This window comes from Carlito syrichta, unplaced genomic scaffold (assembly GCF_000164805.1).
Source record: "Carlito syrichta isolate Samal-C Ts95f unplaced genomic scaffold, Tarsius_syrichta-2.0.1 Scaffold308807, whole genome shotgun sequence".
Classification (NCBI taxonomy): Eukaryota; Metazoa; Chordata; class Mammalia; order Primates; family Tarsiidae; genus Carlito; species Carlito syrichta.
In genome coordinates this window covers 31569-52823 of record NW_007252903.1, presented here as the reverse complement: position 1 = coordinate 52823, position 21255 = coordinate 31569, and the positions used below count along the sequence as shown (strand labels likewise).

Below are 21255 nucleotides of genomic sequence, written 5' to 3'. Positions count from 1 at the left end.
GCTCTCCCCACTAAAAAATCTTTAATAAACTATTAAAAATCTGTGCTCTTCCAACTAAAAAACAAATAATTTCATACAAATCTAGAAATAATCATATGTGATTTAAATTCTTGGTTTCCACTTTCCCCTTTTCTTTTTCCCCTTTGCTGTTTCACAGAAATAGTGATAAATATAGTAACTGTGGAAAGTAGCCCTTCAAAGTAATATGAGGTTAATGAGAAATAATAATTACACAGTTGCTCCCTGGAAATCTTATTCTAGAAGAAGATCCAAAGTCATCTACAGATAGTAAAAATGATTGTTGAAGTATTGGTGATAATTATTAGCACTGATAGATGAAAATAGTCTACACGATGATCTTTCTTTGGGTTTGCTAGCTTTTTCATATATGCTATTAGGTCTTTGTGATTTGTAAGCATCTCTTAATTATTAAAGAGGTGGGAAGAGTGAAATAACAATGAGAGTCAATTTGCTGAGATTTTGGAATACCTTTGTAACTTATTAAACTAGTGTCTTTGGTGATAAGATAGAATGGACAAAGTAATATAGTAACCTGAAGATCCTACTTTTAAAGTTCTTGTAGTATAAGTTGGATTAAGGTTCAAGTGGAAATTAATGAGAAAGAAACCTGGTAGCATGCCATTGCAAAAGATCAGAAAATGTTGCATTTAATTAATACACAGTTTGGGGAGGCCTTGAAGCTCCCCTTCTTCTTTTGTTTTTTAAGTCTATCTTGTGTTTGCTCAGTTTTTTTGGAATCATGCAGGTTTGGCTCTGGCGACCTAATAATTTCTGTAATCAAATGTATTATGGCTGCTAGAGTACTCAGAGTAATTACTAATTGTACTTTTAGAAACAGGTTTATAATAAAAGTGCTAATAGTTGTGTCAAATGGACATCAATATTGTCTTTTCACAGGTGTGATCTTTCAAACTTAGTCTTCCATAATTTTGAATTGCTCAGTGGTAGAGGGATTAGTTAATGGTTAAAGAATTGTATGAGGGATCTCACAGTGTGCAAGTTATTGTTAAAAATAATGAAGTCAGTGTTTCCAGAGAGTCATATGAAAACTTCATTTATAGACTCTCAAAAGTGACTCTATACAGTTGCCATCTGTATTTGTGTTTGTTCTCAGTGTATGTGTTGAGAAGCATAAAGAAGAAATAGGTAAGCCTACAGCACTGAGTGGACATGGTATTTTTAAACCACAAAGAAACTGGTATCAGTTGTCAAGTATCTGATGTGGTAATTGAAGTGACTGTTCACTAGATGGCGATAGACACCCTGAGATCATTAATCAATTAAAGATTTTATTCTGTGAACAATAGTGAAGAGCATTTAATGATTTAAGTCGGTCCACATTTTAGACTTTCATTAATTTTAAAAGTATTAAAATCTAAAACTGGCACAGAGGATTGTAATAGTCTGCTTAGTGTTTAAAATTATGATGAATTTTTGAATTGTTTTATTGATAATAACAATTATTTAATTTATCAGGGCAAACTAATTCATCTATCAGGTAACTAATTCCTATGTCTGGCCATGGAGCTACAATACATAATTCCCTCACTCGTAGTATTAGAGGCTAATCTAAAGGGAATTGGAAATGATTTTGATATATAATTTTGCCCCTTTAATTTTTTTATTGAGACGTTTAAAACTTACTACATAATATAAGTGTACTCATCACATAATCCTTAGTGTAATGGTAATGTTTGTTATGGAATAATTGGTACTTACTGACATTGGTATTATTGTATTTTTCTACTCTTGTTATTTTTGTGCCCTTGAGAAAACCATTTTTGGTCTGGATTTCTGATTCTATTTAAAGTGAATATGTGCTCTAATGTTTGGATGTAGAGTTCATTCATTTTCATTTTCTCACTTGATAGGCTGGAATGAGTCTATGCCAGCCTGCTTGCTGACCAATCCTAGATTGCTTAGATTTGGGTTGTGTTTGGAGCTAAAATTTGTGCATTTAGAAAATATATCCAAATCATTAATGCAAACATTATAATCTGGGCAAGCCTTTTTGGGATTTTCTTGGAGATGTGGTAGCACCTGTCAAAAGCCATTGGGAATGGCACTGGGACAGGGGCTCTAACTTTTGTTGGTGTCAGTGGTGAAAGAGAATGAGTAAATATGGAAAATCTTACAATTAAGTGTTAAGGAAGTCTTTTATCTTTACCTTGAAATAAGCAAAAATTTCATTTTTCCAAACTTTTTCCTTAAAAACATTCTAATTTTCTTTAAAAATTAAAAGCAATAAGATATAGAGACAACTAAAGACCATTTCCTCTCACTCTCTCATTTCTTTTTCTTTTTCCTCAATGGTAACTAACTACTTGCCCAGGGTTTGTTTTTATCCTCTTGTCCATGGTTTTTTGTTTTGCTTTTACAACATGTGTGGGTACATATACATGTGATGCATTACAAGTTTTTACCACGTATGTATCATGCTATACATAGTCTTTTGCAGTTTGAAAAAAAAAGGGAAAACCCCTACTATGTATAATTTTAAGTATATTCATCTTGATACACTTTTAGATTTGATTCATTCATGTTAACTATTATTTAATATTTCCATGAATACGTGTAGCACGGTATGTTTTTTATTCACCTATCTTCCACATTTTTAGGTTTTCAGGTTTTCATTTGTCTTAATTTTTTGCTGTTACAAACAGTTCTATGGCAGGCAACAACACCTGTGTGTGAGTTTCTGTAGTGTATTTCTTAGAGTAGAATTTGCACTATATCCACAAGCAGTGTCTGAGATATTATTGATAAGAGCAACTATTTAATTTATCATAGGAAGCTAAACTCTGTTATCAAACAGTTAAATTTATATCTCTGTCGGGAGCCATAATACTTAATTCCCTCAGTCACAGTATCAGAGGCTAACCTAAAGAGATTAGAAATGATTTTGATATACAGTTTGCCTCTTTGAATTTTTTATTTTTCTGTTGAGGGATTGTAAACTTACTATATACTTGTAAACATACTTGGTTCGTAATCCTTAGTATTCCATATTCTTGCAGCACTTGTTATTATCAGAATTTTTTATTTTTTACCAGTCTCATGAGTATGAAATGGTATCTCATTGTGATTTTAATTTGCATTTTCTTAGTTATAGTTAAACTGGACATCTTTTCATGTGTTCTAATTATTAACGCTTGTATTTTATTGTTTGAATTGCCTGTATGAGCATATATGTCCTATTGTGTATGGTTGTATGTCTCTTAGTATACTCAAAAGCTAATCCTTGTTTGGTCATTTGTATTGCGAATATCTTTTTTAGTCTGTGACTTATCCTTTAACTTTATTTGTAGTCTTTTATTGTGTAGAGGTTTCTAATTTTAATGCCAAATATTTGATATTTTTCCTCTTTATATTATGTGGTTTTTTTTTTTGTTTTTTTTTTACAAGAGATCTTTCCAGTGACATAGACATTTTCCTCTTTTCTTCTAAAAGCTGCAAAGTTTGGCTCTTCTCGTTAGTTCTTTAAATTAGAGATCTAACTATATTTTGTCTGTTTCCTTGCAGAGCTGTTGAACTTGTTTTTCTATTTCCCAGGGTTGGCAAACTATGACCCACAGCCTGTTTTTGTAAATGAAATTTTATTGGGATGCAGACCCACACATTTGTTTATGGCTGTATTTGCACTACAACAACAGAATTGAGTAGTTGCTACAGAGACTGAGTGACCTGCAAAGCCTAAAATATGTCCTATTTGACCTTTAACAGAAAAAGTTTGCTGACCCTGGTTTAAAAGATAGTCATGAGTAATGGAAGAGTAACTTTCATTTCTAATGGTAGCAGTTATAATTGGTGAAAATAGAGAAATATACACTAAAGGTAAGAAGAAGGAATGAAAACAATCTTTCAGACACATAAAACATAGATTTTTGAAGTTTTGCTAGTTTTTAGATTGTTATGTGAGAACTTATCTTAACCCAAGTAGAGCGAGGAGGAGGTCTGTGCATCCTCTGAAGTTGTATGTAACATTTTGTGTCTCTCTGCATATGTGTACTTTTTTGGGGAAGTAGAGTTCATAGCATTTAAGAGATTTTCAAAGGAGATTGTGATACAAAAATGGTATAGAACTGCTGGTTTTTATATGTCATTTCTGCCTTCTTCTTATATAGCTTGAGGAGAAACTTTAGCCTTAAAAATGCATGCTTTTGTCACCTAAAACAAGGCAATGTGAAGAATTTTCTTTCCAGACCAGACCCATGGAAACTGTGTGGGTGGTAGGAGGGAAGAGTTCTAATTCTGTCTTCAGAATTTTAATAGCCACCATTAAGACTACTTTTAACTTCAGCTGACCTACTAACAATTGATTTTTTTAAAATATGGGAATTTCTTTTAAAGCTAAAATGAAGGTTTAATATGTTTTGGGAGAAGTATTTGTTAAAAAAAAGCAATATCCTTCTTTAGTGCTCATAGATTACTTTATCACTTTTAAAGTTGTTTACATTATAAAATTCAAAGCCAGATAAACCTTTTTTTTTACTTTTTATTGTCATTTCAGGGATGTTTGGGTTCTAAATTCTTTGCAGTTATTCAGAACTGATAACATGCTATTCAGCTTTATTAAGTCACTTTCTACTAATCCAGAATTTGTGGTAATTCAGATGGAATGAGTTGAAATTCTCCTTACTACAAATTTATAGTTATTTTGGAGCCTAAATTCTTTTCATATACCCTTAAATCCAGGTTGAGTATCTTTAACCCCAAAATCCAAAGTGCTCCAAAGTCTGAAACTTTTTGAGTGCTGGCATGGTGCTCAAAGGAAATGCTCTTTGGAGCATTTTGGATTCCAGATTTTCAGATTAGGTTTGTTCAACCAGTACAATGCAAGTATTCCAAAATCTGAAAAAAAATTCAAAATTCGAAAACACTCTGGTCCCAAGCATTTGGTATAAGGGACACTTATCCTGTACTATATTGGCATCTCAACTGCAGATCATTTGTATTGATGAACTTGACCTAAGGAACATCTACATTTACCTATTTATTTGTCTGCATCCTTTCTGAAAATTGATGAAAGTAATGTTGGTAAATGTAAAGATGTGAAGAGGAAGCTCTAATTTGGAAGCACCCCATAGGAGAACATTCCAGATTATAGTAACTTAGACTTTCAGTATTTGCGAGAAATGCAATGACCAAAAATTAAAATATATAGAATAATTCATGCTTATCACATTATTACATTAATGCTTATAGTAATAAGCATATGCAATATATACTTTGCATATGACAGGCAGGTAATATATATACTATATATTACATATATACATATATTACATATATAGTATTCTATTATTTAAAAAATGTTGCATTTATAGAGATAAATAAGTAGATTACACTTAGGCCTGATTTGGATTACTCTATATGCTTGAAAACACCAAGTATTTCTTTCAAAATAGCCAAAAATTTAGACTTGAGACAAATTCAGAATGATCTTGCCTTTCTTTCTTAATAGTTGGAAACTAGCACCTCTTAGATGCCTGGACATTGGCCTCTGTGTACCTTTTGGGGTTTTGGACATTGAAAGATATAGGTTGAAGAGGATACAAGATGTCAATGTTAGAGGCAGCTGGAAAGAGAAAGACTAAGTCAAATCCTCTCTGAGGTCTGTGAGAATAAGAGAAGAAAGCTTCATCAAGGAGATTATTTAGGTGCTTTCTTATTTAACCCCTTTGCATTTACTGAAGTTTTTGAGTAGTTGCTGTGTCTTTGTTTTTTATGAACTTTGGGGAATCTAGGCACTGGCCCATTTGCCATGATGATGCAAGTCTTTTTCAGAGGAGGAGCTCCTACGCACACACATTCTACCACTAAGTGTCTTTGGCAATAAGAGATGGCCCTGGGGTTGTGGGTTAGCCTCCGCAGTCTTGCTGAATCTTCTGTCAGTACTAACCTTCAGAGTTCCAGGACTTCTTTCATTAAGGAAGATGGGATTTTCTTATTCTCAATCTAAATTTTTGCCTTTTATCACCCATATGTTGGATTTTTGTTGTGGGTCTGCATAAACTAATATCAGTGCCTAAACTTTTTTTTTATTAACAAAAATCAAAACAAAAATCTATGGCCATAAATTATTTCTATAATTCTCCCATCTTCACTTCTGTTCAGTTTGTCAGAGAGCACACTTTAGACATTTTTGTGTTCCACTTAGCACCTAACCCTGTTCCCTCCACAGTGGATGCTTGTTTGCCTCATTTCTGGAATCACACTCACCTAGGAGTTTCTTTAATTACAGATTGGTAAACGTGGAGGTTGTGTTTCCTTCCTCTCCTCTGTCCCTCTTTCCGTCCCTCCCTCCGTCCCTTCCTCCCTCCCTGCCTCCCTCTCTCCTTCTACCAGATATGTTGGACAAAGGTGAAAAATGTTGCATTTTTAAAAGAAGATTTGACATTTAAGCCTATTTTGAGTTTATAAGAATGACCAGGACACTCCGAACAAGAAAATGGATACTTTGTGTGTTTGTAATAGGCAGTTTTATTTGAGAAGACAGGGATGGAATATTTTTGCCTTGATATTTTGCCCTTTTAATTACTGAAATCATTGGGAATGTGACTAAGGATGAAAAGATAACTACTAGAAGACTGATCTTATGTCAGCGTCACTGATCTCTGTTGAGATAAAGTTTCATTACTTTGAATCGAATCACATAAATTGAGTTCTGGAAATCTCTCTTTCTTTTCCACCCCTCACCAGAATGAGTGACTTTCTGCTAACCCAAATTCTTCCACTTTCTATATATGTGAACATTTTATATAAATTTCTTTTGGTATATGTTTCTTTTTCATAAGCTGCGTGTTATTTGACAGGTGTTCTAAAGCTCCTTGCTCTGGCAATGAACCAAGATGACAGAGCAGTCATGATTTCGAAAGTGCCATTCCCTCCTTGTTAAGAGATAAAAAGAAAAGTGTGAAGTTATTAACCACTACTCACCAGTGGCATAGAAATTGGGGTAAGGTTTAATTGTTTGATTCTGTAGTCAGTCTGTATAGGTAATTTCCTGGATACTCTTAAGGAGAGAGGAAAATAGCCATATAACTTCACTTTTTTCTCTCACATCATTTTTTTTTCTCCCTTCACAAATTGTAGATAGATGGATTTAAGAGAAAGGATCATTAGAAAACCAAAATATTGACCTCATGGGCTTTCCCTTTCCTCATCTGCCCAGGCAACAGATTTATGGGTGATATGGCAATACTCAACGACCTTGCAAATTTTCCATCCCCAAATGAATCAGATGCCCACGTATGTGAATCTGATGGTATACATGATGTTACTACACTCTTTCTATGCTTTAGTCATGCTGGGTATATTTATTACTAATTGGAAGAACCTATTTTGGCAGCCTGGGCTGTCTGGTGACTTGAACATGCTGACTATACAACACTATAGTCAGACCTGTTAAAGACACATCCATGTCAAATTTAAAAACAGAACAAGCTCATCAGACTTATGGCTCAAGACTGGTTAACTGAAGAAAGATTAATAGAATTAGTGCTTTTTGTTTGTGTTTCACCACTTCATTGGGTAGCATAAGCCTGTGTCAATTTGGCAGATCATAAATACTATGTTAAATTACAATGAGCTGAGAGTTTGGTAAATTGTGGGAATTTTGGAAGGCAGAGAGAAGAACAGTTTTATGTATGTGTGTATGTGTTAAGAAGCTGTTTGAGTTTAAGCTGGGGATTCTTGAATCCTGTGGTTATAGTTTCAGAGATCTTGTACCTACTTAAAATTTAGTGCTGGTGTCAGGTTGTACAGCTGTCCTTGTTTCCTTTTTATTATTAATTTTTGTGGTTGAATTGGCTTGTATACCTTTTAAACTTGACTGTATTAAAGTCTCAAAATTGAAATTTTGTTCTTTAAAAATTCCTTCTCTCTTTTAAAAAGCAATATGAAGTGGAATGTAACTGAAAAATGAATCTCTACTCACATTTTTAAGAGAACCACAAAGCATGAGTGATTTCCAGAAATGGTTTATTTATAATTTTTAGAATTCTTCTAATTACTAATTCTGTATAGACTTAGGCTTAGTTTTCCTTTACCTATTTTGATTGGCTTTCTTGTTTTACATTGAACAAAAGATTTGCTATTTCGAGGCTAGTGATGAAATTTTTTTTGCCTTAAGGCTATGAGTTGAGTGGGGATGGGAGTGGCACAAAGATATTGTTTCTTTCATAATTTGGAGTGTCAGACATTTGTCTGTATTTGTTTCAGAGTTGTTTTGATTTTTTCTTTTTTTGCCCCTGCTGAATTAACCATGGACTACATTTTCAGCCCTGTGCAGGCGGGTAGTGTGCCTTCTGCAGTCAGGGAGGAGGAGGGTTGGGGAAAGGGATAAGTTCATTGGCTATTAATAATGTACATTGTTCTTGAGGCCCCATGCAATGTCTGAGCACCAGCCAACACGGTAGGGTGCATGTTCTATTTATGTTGGTCTGCATGGTGTGATGCAGTGGACAGCTGATAATTTAATCACAGGAAACATCCGGATATTTCTTCTTTGATGGAGTCCTAATAGGACAGAAAAAAATAACTTGTTTTCAGAAGATTGACTTAGAATGGGTTAATATATTTAATTCAATTATTGGTTCTTACCTCATAGCCAGAAATTCTTCAAACAATATTTGCTGAGTGTGTACATGGAGAGAAATGGAGACAAATGACATTGCTTGTGACCTGCAGGCTTGAGAGAAAAGCCTTAGGCAATGATTCCAATAAAACTAGAGCTAGAGCCTGGGAGGCCAAACTCGTGATTACTTACTAGTAAACAAGAGAAAGAATCTTCTGTAGGTGCAAAAACTATGCAGAAATGCCTGAGTATGCACTGGAGAAAACCCTGGACTGGACACCAAAGGTGCCACACTCACCCACTTGTTTGCTTTGTATGACTTTGATCAAGTCAGCCAATTTGCCTCTGGTTTTCTGTTCATCAGAATGTACTAGATGACGATGATTACTGCACAGTGGGCTTCAGTTACAAAGCACCTTAACATAGGTAGCCCATCTACTTTTATTTCTCAGAACAACCCAGAGGAAGCATTCGTGCAAGGCACTGAGAACCTACCAGGTATCAGGTGTGGTACTAGTGTTGGAGAGGCAGTAGTTGTAAACTTAAGTATTCAATGACCTTGTCCTCATGGAGTTTTCTGTCTAGCAGGTGAGAGCCGTTAATGGGCAAGTGAATAATTATGCCATTCTGAAAGAAAATAAGTGCTAAGAGAAGGAATATGAATTTCCAAGTGCTGATAGTAAAAGCCCTTGACCTGGACTGAAAAAAAATAAAAGTTTTCCTGAGCCTGTGTCACTTGAGCCGAGATCTGCAGAGTGTGGGTTGCAGTTAACTAGGTAAAGAGTTGTAGGAATAAGCATTCTAGGGTAAGGGATAGCATGTGCGAGGATCATTTGGTGGGTAGAAGCATAATGTGGCCAAGGAACTGTGAGAAGGCTGAGATAGCTGGAGTGTAGAAAGGAAGAGGAGAATGATGGGAGGTGAGGCTGGAGAGGTGACCAGGGTCATACCATGCGGTCCTTGCAGGCTATGTTGAGCAAGGGGCAGACGTTAATGGGTTTTGTGTTGAGGAGATTGGCTCACATTTACATTTCGAGAAGATCACTCTGGCTGAGTGAATTGAAGGGGTCAGAGTGGATGAGGGGAAACTAATTAGTAGGCTATTATTAGAGCTGTATTCCAGGCAAGCAATGATGGTAGCTTGGCTGGTGTGATGGCGGTCAGAGGAAGGAGGAGGACACAGACATGAGGGAGATTTAGGAGAAAAACAATCAGCAAAACTTGGTGATAGACTGAATGTGGAGCTTAGGATGGGGAAGGTATCAAGATCAACTCCTAGCTGTCTGACTTGTGCAGGTATATGGATGGGATGCCTTTCACTGAGGTAAAGAGCACTGGAAGATGACCAGGTTTGGGGTGTGGGTAGGGGAAATAATAGACAATATGGTTTTGGACATGATAATTTTGAGGTGGCAGGATATAAATTGAAGAGTTACAGTTTTTAGAGGTAAATTAAGCCATGGATATGGATGGGATTACTTTGGGAGACAGGAGAAAGTGGAAAGAAAAGTGGGTGTAGAACTCAGTCTTAAGCATCCCCAGTATTTTAATGGCTTGATGGAAGAGGATAGGCTTAACAAGTAGGCTGTAAAAGAGCAGCCAAGAAGAGGTGAGAACACATAGTGTCATGGAAGCCAGTAAAGAGTGTTTTAGGCAAGTAGTGGGCAACTGTTGGGTAGAAGTGCTGATGATTTTGAATTTTGAATTTTTGGACATGGAAGTGAACGTTGACCTTAACTGGTGCTGTTTGAGTGCAGTAATAGTGGTGAGGCTGATTTGCTATAGGAAGATATTTTAATTATCGACAGTTTATAGATGAGGAATTTGAGGCACAGGGAAATGACTTGTAAAACAACTACGTGGCAGAACTAGAATCTAGGCCTAAGTTCAGAGGCCTCAGACTCCCTGTTGTCACTGTTATACATACTACCTCCAGCCTGCTACCCGGTAAATCCGTGGACCAAGGAGGCAAACACAGCTGTGTCCTGACTCTGCTTCTTCCTGGGGTGGGGTTATACTGACTAGTTATCTTACTTCTCTGAGCCTCAGCTTTCTCATTTTTAGTAATAGTAACTACTAATTAGTTACTAATAGTAATGGGGTTGTTGGGAAAATTAAATGAGATAATATATTTTAATGCCTTGAAGAGTGTTTGAAGCATAATAAGAACTTAGTAAATGTTAGCTAAAATATAAACCCTTCTGCTGTCTTCCCTCTCCTCAGAGCCTCTCCTATCTCCAACTACATTTTTTTCCTTTGAATGCTTAACAATCTGCTCGGAAAAGGCTAATTTGTATGCTATTTGCCAAATTATTTAAGTTAGTGTTTTTTTTTGAGTTGGAGTCTCACTCTGTCATCCAATCTGGAGTGCAGTGGCATGCTCACAGCTACCACAGCCTCAACCTGCTGGGTTCAGGCAATCCTTCCACCTCAGCCTTCCAAGTAGCTGGAACCACAGGCACATGCCACCACACCCGGCTAATTTTTTAATTTATTGTAGAGACAAGTTCTTGCCAAGTTTCCTGGGCTGGTCTTGAATCCCTGGGTTCAGGCAATCCTCTTACCTCTGCCTCCCAAAGTGCTGATATTGCAAGTGTGAGCTACTGCACCTGGTGCTATTTTAAAATTTATTCATGTACCCATCTCCCAGAATTAATACATGCTAATATTTTGCCATAACTGTTTCAGATTTTCTTGTAAATAAAAGAAAACATTACAAATAGTTAATGTCTGCGACGTGTACCTTTCCCCAATCTCCTCCTTCCCTCTCCAGAGCCAACTATTATGAAATTAATGTCTTTCCTTTTTTTGTAGTTTTGTTATCTAGGAATGTGCCCACTTAATTTATGTGAATGATACCATATTTGAGTTTCATCATTGTGTGTTTGAATGATATCCATGTTGCTACCTACAAATCTGATCATTGACTTGAACTGCTCTGTAGCATTCCATCATATGAGTACTCTACAGTTTATTTTTCCCTTTCTCAACTGATGGTCATTTAGATTGTCATCAGTATTTCAGTGTTATGAAAAGTAAGCGTTCCTGTCTGTGACTCTTTGTATACAGGTGCAAGAGTTTCTCTGTCATGTTCTTTTCTAGCTCAGCACTGTTTCATTCCCATTTTGGCACTCATCATTGTGTAATCACTGACTTGTGTTTGCTTGTTTATATGCATCTTTGTTATTCAACTGAGTTATATTAGGGTAGGGAGTGTGTTTAACTCACTTCTAGTCACATAGCACCTAGCATGGGCCTTGACACAGTAGGTTCTTGGTTCGTATCTGTTGAATTAATTCAGCTACCTGCCTTTCATCTACCTATCTGTCTTGAGTAGTTCATTTCTTTGACTCTGGAACTTTGGTTTTCAGATTTCTGAAGAAAGGTGTGGACTGATGAGTTGCCAAATCCTATGGTAGAGATTGCAGGTGATTAGGTAAATGTGGCATAGAAAGGAGATGAAGAGAAAAAAAGTTTTAAATACTTTGTTTTGGACTAAACCCTTTCTCATCTCAAAACTTGGAGGTGACTGATGAAATGGGGCTACCTGAATTAGTAGTTTTCATTATTAAAGGAGCTAGGTTGATCAGCTGTGGTCTCCTTTCATATCTGTAGCATTGCTTTGTCATAGAATTTTTTGGGGGTCGGAGGATTTTGTTTATTTTCTAAAATTATTTTATTTGAAAATTAGAAAATAACTGCTGACATTTAGAGTAGGACTTTTGGTAGGCATAGAAGACATAGCCCATAGAGACAAAAGAAGAAATTGGACAGTTGATCTTTGAAGCGGGATTGTTTAAATCAATTATTTTTAAAAACTTCTCATTTATATTAGAGTTCTTGGAATCAATACATGTATTCTGTGCTTTCTGTTTGTTTATGAAGCTGTTAAATGTTTTCCTTACCATCACAGATTTTAGATTTAACTATTTGATGCTCACATACTGAATTCACATGTAGAGAGGAAAGATCAATTTATAGGAGCAAATAATTTCTTAAAATGGAGATTGCTGCTATAATCACATTGGGCCTCTTTTCTAGTACAGGGCATCTCATTTTATCCTCTAGGAGCCTGCGTAAGCCATTTGCTGATAAATTGAATCACTGTATGTTATATTTGAAGATATCTATTGGAGGAAAAATTGTAGCCATAGTTAAATTCTATGCTAATGCCTTCTAATATATTCTTTTTCAGTTTGGAGTATATTGGTTCTCCCCTCTCCACCCCCTCCCTTAATTCAGTGTTGCACATTTAACTGGCCCTCCACAGGTTGGATATCAGTCATTAAGAACTTCCAAAGAGAATTAGGATCTAGTCTCACTTTCCCCTCTATATGTAAATAGTAAATAATTAGACACACAGTTAAACTAGGGACAATAATAATAGCTAAGCTATGATCCTTGCCAGATGCTGTTCTAAACACTTTATATTTATACTAACAGTAAAACTCTATTACAACATATAAACACGGTCAAGAAATTTTGTTTCTAATTATGTATAATGTAGGAGTTATGTTATAGTGAGGTTTTTGAAAAATAGTAATTTTTCAATTTGATTTCTAGTTACTGGGGGTGGGGGAGGTGGGTATGGAGGAAAAATGTTTGCATTTATTAGATGTATAGAAATGTAGTGAATTGAGAAAATATAAATGGCCATAGGTTAGTTATTTCCTAATATAATATCCCACCTGCTCCTCATCCACTTCCTCAGCAAGAGCTTTACCCTGTTTCTGTTGATGGGGGCTGGATAGAGGATGGGAATCAATCCTCAGTTGAGTTATATCTGAATTTGCTTGATTGTGAGGCAGGTTAGTATGGAGTTATATGCTATTATCTCCTTTTCATAGATGAGGGAACTAAAGTACAGAGAGTAACTTGCCCAGGATCACAGGGCTAATGAATAATGGAACCGTAATTTAAATCTAGGCAGTCTGAGCATTCTTAATTGCCACAGTACATTGTTCTGTTTTTTGAGTATTTGTGCAACAGGAATTAGGAGATTATAGTGTTACATGTATTCACAGTACTTGGAGCCATTTTTGTTTGAAAGGGTATATGCTATATTAGCTTGTATCATCCTGGCTTGGGTAGTATTGGCTGCTAGTTTTTAGATTTTTCTAAGAGCTTCAATTCTTTTATTTCCTTAACCTTGACAGCAACCTTATAGAATTTGAGTGGTCATAAATAATGTGGTCCTTGGAATGAAATTCTTTTTTTTTTTTGAGTTGGAGTCTCACTCTGTCGCCCAGACTGGAGTGCAGTGGCCGCTCCCGGCCACCGCAGCCTTGACCTGCTGGGCTCCGGCGATCCTTCCGCCTCAGCCTTCCAAGTAGCCAGAATTACAGGCATGCGCTACCATGCCCGGCTGATTTTTTGATTTATTGTAGAGATGAGGTCTCGCTGCCCAGGTGGGTCTCAAACCCATGGTCTCAGGCAATCCACTCACCTCAACCTCCCAAAGGCACGGGATTACAGGTTGAGCCACCGAGCCCGGCCAGAATGAAATTCTTAAGGAAGAAGCTTGGTGATGAAACAAGGGTGGAAAGATGGGGGATAAGGAGAAATGCTTCCTTCTGTCTTTTTTTTTTTTTCTTTTTTGAATAAAATGGTGATGCCATCCAACACAGCTGAAACCTGGAATGGTTCTGGAATATGTCTTTGTGTACCTTGCCTATGGCACTCAGCACCTGTTGTAATGGTAAAAGTCATTGATTGTTTGCCTTAAGCAGAATAAACAAATAGATCCAGAAAATGTATTCAGTAATTTTTGCTCAATGAGCAGAAGCTAGTGGTTGTTTAAAACAAATGAAGGGATAAAAACTCCCCTTTTATTTACCAATCAGATTGCAAAGGAAAAAATAGCCTATTTTTAGACTGAGGATCCAATTATGCTAAGCCTTGAAGATAATGAAACAGTCTGTCACAAAAGAGTGTGGTGACGCAAGTTTGTGTGATGAAATTCCAAGACATTCACTGACTTTTTAGGATTCTGCACAGTGAATATTAAGCTCCTAAAGTGTTTGTTGCCCGGAAACAGTGCTTTATTCTTTTACATGCAGTGTAATGAAGTGAACCTATGTTGTAATTTGTTTCTTACAAAGAAAAGGGAGAATTAACACATATCATCTATCCCTGCATCCTGTCTTTGGCCTCTTGTATGTCCGTATTATGTGCAGAAGCCACCAAGTCATGCTATTGCTAATACTACATATTGCCTCTGTTTTAGCCACTCTAATTTTTCTTAATGCTCTACACAGTAGGGGTTTCCAGTTTTTCAATTAATTTTATATTGTAGATTTGGCAGAATTTGGAGACTTTTTCTTTTCTGCCACTCTTTCCTCATTTTATGTAAAAATTACCCTTAGCTTTTCTGCTCATGTTCTTAATCATGTCAGGTGATGTCTTTCCTTGGAATTAATTAGTTTGGGAGATTTGAGTGAAATGTGTACTGGCACAGGGCTTCATTGGCTGGGTTAACAGAAGTTGGCTGTTTGTGCTCTCCCAGTCTCATGTTGCATTCCATTTACGGGTTTGGTAATGGTCTTCTGGGTTTTCATTCTGCTGCCAGTAGTTGTCTTCTTGAAAGTGAACCTGGGTGCTGAATGCTCATGTGATGAGAAGTATAATGCTTCCTTCCAAGGCAACATGTGTTCTGACTTCATGAATCTTGCTATAGCCTGGTCCTAAGGAATCTAATTCCTAGAGTCAAGAGCTCGGCCATCTTCCATTTGGTCTCAGAGTTTTCTTTTTCAAAGGATTGTCATAAGAACCAAATGTGGGAAGGGAGAAGGAAAGACCTGTCAACCTCAGGGAGCCAAAGTTGCGAGCCTCTGGCATTGGTGGTTTATGGTAGGATTTGATGAAGTGGGGAGGGAAAGGATGTGAAGGGGGATAGAAGAGCTCCTAATTAGATTCATATTGAAGTGCACTGGTGTGACCTGTGGACGAGCTGAAAACATAAAATAGCAGGTGATTGGTTAGGACAGCCTGGTTGGATAAAGTGGCAGGTAGGAAATCTCTGGCTGTGTGCCTGCTATCGACATACAGTGTTTACTCTATTTCATTTAATCTCCCACAACCCTGTGGGTAGGGACTATTATTCTTTTTACAAATGAGAAAAAAGTCTTGAGGGGATTAAGTAAATTGCCAAGGTCTCTTTATTTGTAAGTGGCTAAAATGAATATGACTTTTCACATTTGTGCCACTCTTCTGAAATATAGGAAACATAGACATCAGCAGTATTTATCTTCTTATGCTTGATAAGTAAAATATTGGGTGGTATAACTACTGTAAATTCTATACTTGCATTTTCTTGTTACTATACTTTAATAGAGAGCTTTTTCTTAAAATTACAGATTTAAGGGCCAAATTCAGTCCAGTCATCTGGCCTACTATGTGCTAGGCATAGTATTGAGTCATGAGGATTCAAGAGTAAGACAGACCATGGGCCCTGATCATAGTCTGAGTTGGGAGTGAGAGTAGAGGGAAAGGAAAGACATTGCCCTGTAAACAATTCCATACCATTTGAAATAAGGTATATTTAAGGAAAGAGGGAAAAGTGAACATTACTTGGAGGTTAGAAAACGATGCCCATACCCACAGTATAATTCCTCCTATAAGTTCCATTGATTCTTTGGTCTTTGCCACGAGTTGCCCAGAGAGGTGTGGGATGCTATCTCTGCAGGGGTGAAGCCCAAGAGGAACTATATCATGTTGTCAACAACCTTGGGAACCTTTCTTTTCATGAGGGTAACAAGGTTTTCTTTGGGGGGCATGAAGAATCTTCTGCTTCTACACCCATTAAAGTTTTTCTTTTCTTAATTTTAAACTCTTCTCAAGCTGCACCTTTCCTCGCCCCTATTTCTCACCAAGGATGGTAGAGGGGGTTCTAATTCCAGCTCAGCTACTACTTAGGAGATGACAGATAATTTCAGTTCCATCTAGCACAGTGCTTTTCACATAACTGGCACTCAATAACAGTGTTAACTGTACAACATTGTCACAGTTAGCTATTACTTCTAAGACCAACAGAAGAAACAGAATTGACCAATTTTGTTTTTCTACCTTTGTTAGAGTTACTAAACAAAGACATATAATTTGATTTTATCAAAGACCTGAAAAAGTTTCTCAGGGTATTGTTCTGGTGCAATAGAATTTGAAATCATCTGCAATTAATTATATTGATCTTTTGAGCAGGAACTGGAAGAGAATTAGTTTTTTTAGGATAAAAAACTGCTTCTTCAGAACTTCAACAATAACAAAAATGATAAATTGTCAAGAATAAATCACAGCTCAAGATAAGTGAAAAAAATACTTCAAATAGTGAAGAGTTATTTTTATAAATTCCATCTCCTAGCTAGATGCATTACATTTCAGCTCAGATTGCTGAAGGTGCTTGTGGTTCTGAGCACAATGCTTCACCCTTAGCATATGATCAATGAAGAGTAATATAATTATGAAAATGACTAATGGTGATCTCTAAGGAATTCTAGATAATAAGTGTTCTAGAATTTGCCAAACTTGGAGACATTCCCTTTCTAGAATAGATTGATCTTTAGGTCTTTTTGATCACTAAGATGGGAATTATAGGAATGACATCAAGAAACAAAGATCAGTCATAATGTTTCACACACTCCAAGTTCTGTAATAATCACAGCACTAAGCAGTACTTAGACATTTCTCTTAGCCTGAAGGTGGTATTCTTTAGTACCTTATACAGTAAAAGGCAGTGAACCTTTCAGTGCTTTGTTCAGGGCAAAAATAGGGTCATCAAGTCATAACTCTTATAATTTGGAATGCAAGTTGCATAACCATGTCTGAATTTTCTTGAGGGTTTCTGTCTAGAAGACTGAAGACAGTGAGTGTTGATCGTTTTCTAAAAAGAGAACTCTAGAAAATTATAGACTGGTGAGCTATACAATATAATTCTAGAAATGATTGCTAAGAAGTTGCTTTTGAGCAATTTTATGGTGGTTGTCAAGGATCAGTATTCCTCAAGAACAGGTAGTATCAGTAGCTTTTCCTTTTAGTCTTAATATTAAGCTTAAATTAGCACATGAAAGTGCTAGTTTTAGAAATCAAAAGCAGTTGAACATCAACAGTTTCACATGATTCATCCTAATAATTTGTATTGTATTTTTTTCTGGTTATAAAATTAATAAAATGTTCATTATAGCATTCTTAGAACATATAGAAAAATAGAGATAAATAAAATATATTCACAATCTAACAGTCTACTTTATGCATTTCTTTCTGTCCTTTTATGTATGTACATATACACATATATAAATATATGTTCATAAGAACAGCATTTTTCAAAAACCTTAATGTGGGACTGGGTGTGGTGGCTTATGCCTGTAATCCCAGAACTTTGGGAAGAAGAGGTGAGAGGATTGCCTGATCCCAGGGATTTGAGACCAGCCTGGGCAACTTGGTAAGACCTAGCCTCTACAATAAATCACAAAATTAGCCAGGTGTGGTGGCTTGTGCCTGTAGTTCCAGCTACGTGAAAGGCTGAAGTGGATCTTCTGAGCCCAGCAAGTCGAGGCTGTGGTGGCCATGAGCGTGCCACTGCACTCCTGCCTGGGTGACAGATTGAGATTCTGGCAACGAAAAAAATAAAAAATAAAAACTCCAAAAAGAAAACAACCAAAATTAAAAAAAAATAAAAACAACTTGATGTGAATAATAGTTCATTTTTGGAGAGTATCTGGTATGTAAATTGAAAGTATCATAAACATTTATCTGTAATTAGTAATTTATAGAAACTAAATTTTTACTATTATGATCTCAGCAAGTAGATATCACATAATTTATTTATACCCCTATCATAGGACATTCATGTTGTTTTCAATGTTTTACAATTATATTTAGTGCTGTAAAAAAAATCTACATGAATCTTGGTCTGCATCTCTGATTAGTTCCTTAGGATGAATTGTCAAAAGTGGTATTTATAGGTTAAAGGATGTGAACTTTGAAAACATATTTCCAAATTGCTTACCGTAGAGGATATGCTAATTTCTGCTTTTACCAGCAGTGTGTGGGAGAACCTACCTTACTACGACGTTGCCATAGTTAGCTATTACTTCTAAGATCAACAGAAGAAACAGGATTGATCAATTTTGTTTTTCTGCCTTTGTTCGATTTAATAAACAAGGACATAAAATTTGATTTCATCTGAGGACCTGAAAAGGTTTCTCATGGTATCCTTCTGATCCAATTAAATCAATGTGAACTGAATGTAAATAGAATCAGGGATCTCTAGTTTGCAGAACAACTATACCCTGGAAATATTTTATTAATATGTTATTGTCAACAGGAGGGGCACCTTTATTATCATGGGGTAAGGCCCAGGGACCCTGTCCTGAACAATATTATTTGTAGGATTTTGATAAAAGCAGAACATGAATATAGCAAATTTGTACCAGACTGTGGACTCCATGAGCATAGAATCCAGAGGGTTGAGAACATACCTTTTGGAGTCAAATTGCTGCCTATTAGTTACCTGTTAATTACCTAACTTCTCTGTGCCTTAGTTTCCTTATCTGTAAAACAGGAATGAACAGAATATTTACCTCATATGTTTCTTGGGAAGATTAAATAAGTTATTAAATGTAAAAGTATTGAGAATAGATCCTGGCCCTTAGTTATCAATAAAGATTAGCTGTTATTGTTGTTAATCTCTCTCTCTCTTAGATGGTAGATAACACATACTTAAATGAATGACTAAGTCAACATCATAAAGACTCTGTAGGCAGGTGGGATGGGCTAATACTGCAAATGAAATGTAATGGGTAAGTTTTGCATTTATGTTTTATAGTATTAGAACTGACTTGTAAAGAAAGATTTGAGATTTATACTGTGTAGCTCCAGAAAGTAGAGATATGGTTAATTGGTAGGAATGAGCAATAAGGTACTTTCTTCCAATTTTACTCAGCAGTGGAGTTGCTCTTATAGAATTCAAGTAGAAGCTTCCAGACCATTACAAGTATATTATTGAAAAGAGAGGCCTTCTTTGGCCAGAGGTGAGACTAGATGACCTCTAAAATCCCATCCAACTCTAGGCTGGTTCTGTGATTCGGAGTGGAATATGTAGGATTAGCACACATTGTGCAGTAAGGCCTCATGAGTGCATCTTTGGAAGGGTTGATACTGCTAATCCTTCCCCATTCTACCCTCTCTGCTTCAGTTTCTTTCACCTGTTGTGTGTTGGCCTGACAGTGGCCTATTCTTCAGCTTGATTCAGGTTTATAGTCCAACTTGGCATCCCAGGCTGCTCCCTCCTCAGCAACACTGCCTAGGGGAGGAGTATTTGAACTGAGGGCACATTTTTCATAAACATACAAGAAAAGAAAAAATTGTTGCCTGCAAAGTGTATCTCAGAATTATATTTTTTAAAAAACAAGCAAAATTTTTTGTCTGTGCTTTTATAGTTTTGTCAGGGGCTGAGGTGTGAACTTTACCTTTTGCTCAGGAGTTCTGGATGCTGGGTTTTTTCTACTTGTCTGATGTCTTCCCTAAGTTCAGCATCAATATTCTAATCTTGGAAGGAGCAGTTGAGCCCACACTGTCATACATACTACTTGGGCTTATTATACACCTTGGGCTGGAATTATTTTTCTGTCATGAATGCTGATTCCTTGCTCTTAAGCTATTTAAAGATAGCTTCAAAATAAAGTTAGAAAGTTGAGTTGAGAGCCCAACCAATTGTTTTTTTTTCTTAGGGTTCTTTGCTGAATAATTTCTGACACATCTTGTCATTGTTTTGTGCTGCTCTCCCCATTTATAATATTTGGAGCATTGGCTTTTTGCCATACTTGTCAAGGGTTTATGAGAGTTAATGACATGTAGTATATAAAGTTCTTTGAGATTCTTTCATGAAACTTGGTATTATCTTGAAAGCAAGAGGTTTGACTGTTCATTTGTTAGATAACTAGTGGAATTTTAAACAGACATAATCACACCATGCCTGTTTTTAGTGAATTTGATGTTATAGATGTACGGACTTTTACTACTCAAATTTTAAATGACATGGCTTTTTCTTTTCTTCTTTCTGTTTATAAAACCCATTAGTAGGAAATGCCTCAGGAAAAATTAGAAGTCAAGGTCCTGAAAAAATGTTCTAGTCCATGTTTTTTAATGTTCTGGTTTGTCCTTAGTTTTGCTGTCTGGCAATGAGTAGTTGAAATGAAAAACTCCTGACACCACTGCGTTTTGCTGTTGATACCATTACGTGTCTATAGCTTGTGGTACAGAGGCAATAACTGACAGCCATGCTGTACAATGAGCAGCCGAAAGGGTTGCTGCTCTGTGTGCCAGGTGGGTTAATATGTTTTAGACAAAGCATCTGTGGAATTTTGCAGTGGATGTTCTTTTGTAGTCATATTAATTTTACTCCTTTTGAGTAGTATCATTTTACCAGTCAGAATCTAGAGCACGCAAATGCGTTATCAGAGTAATTTGAAACACTGATGTATACACAGGTGTTGTAGGGATGGTTCTGATGCTTTCAAGGCCTAGAGTCTCATTGCATGTATTCTGAGCTAGAGTGTTAAGCCTACTGCTTTAAGAAGTCTTTGCTTTTCCTTTTAATATTTAGAATTTATGAAACCAAAAGCTTTGTAGTCTTCAGTAGGAGGATTGTATGTAGAGCCCCA

The 21255-nt window shown here is 36.3% G+C and overlaps 1 protein-coding gene across 1 annotated transcript in view; it reads left to right on the top strand.

The window, feature by feature from the left end:
- Positions 1 to 20917, top strand: part of POLA1 (DNA polymerase alpha 1, catalytic subunit) — a 72935-nt gene extending 52018 nt beyond the window's left edge. Inside the window, exon 27 of the mRNA XM_021716418.1 lies at positions 20758 to 20917. Within this exon, the coding sequence (XP_021572093.1) occupies positions 20758 to 20784 (27 nt within the window). The 3' untranslated portion in view covers positions 20785 to 20917. The remainder of the gene's footprint in view (positions 1 to 20757) is intronic.
- Positions 20918 to 21255: the final 338 nt, after the last annotated feature.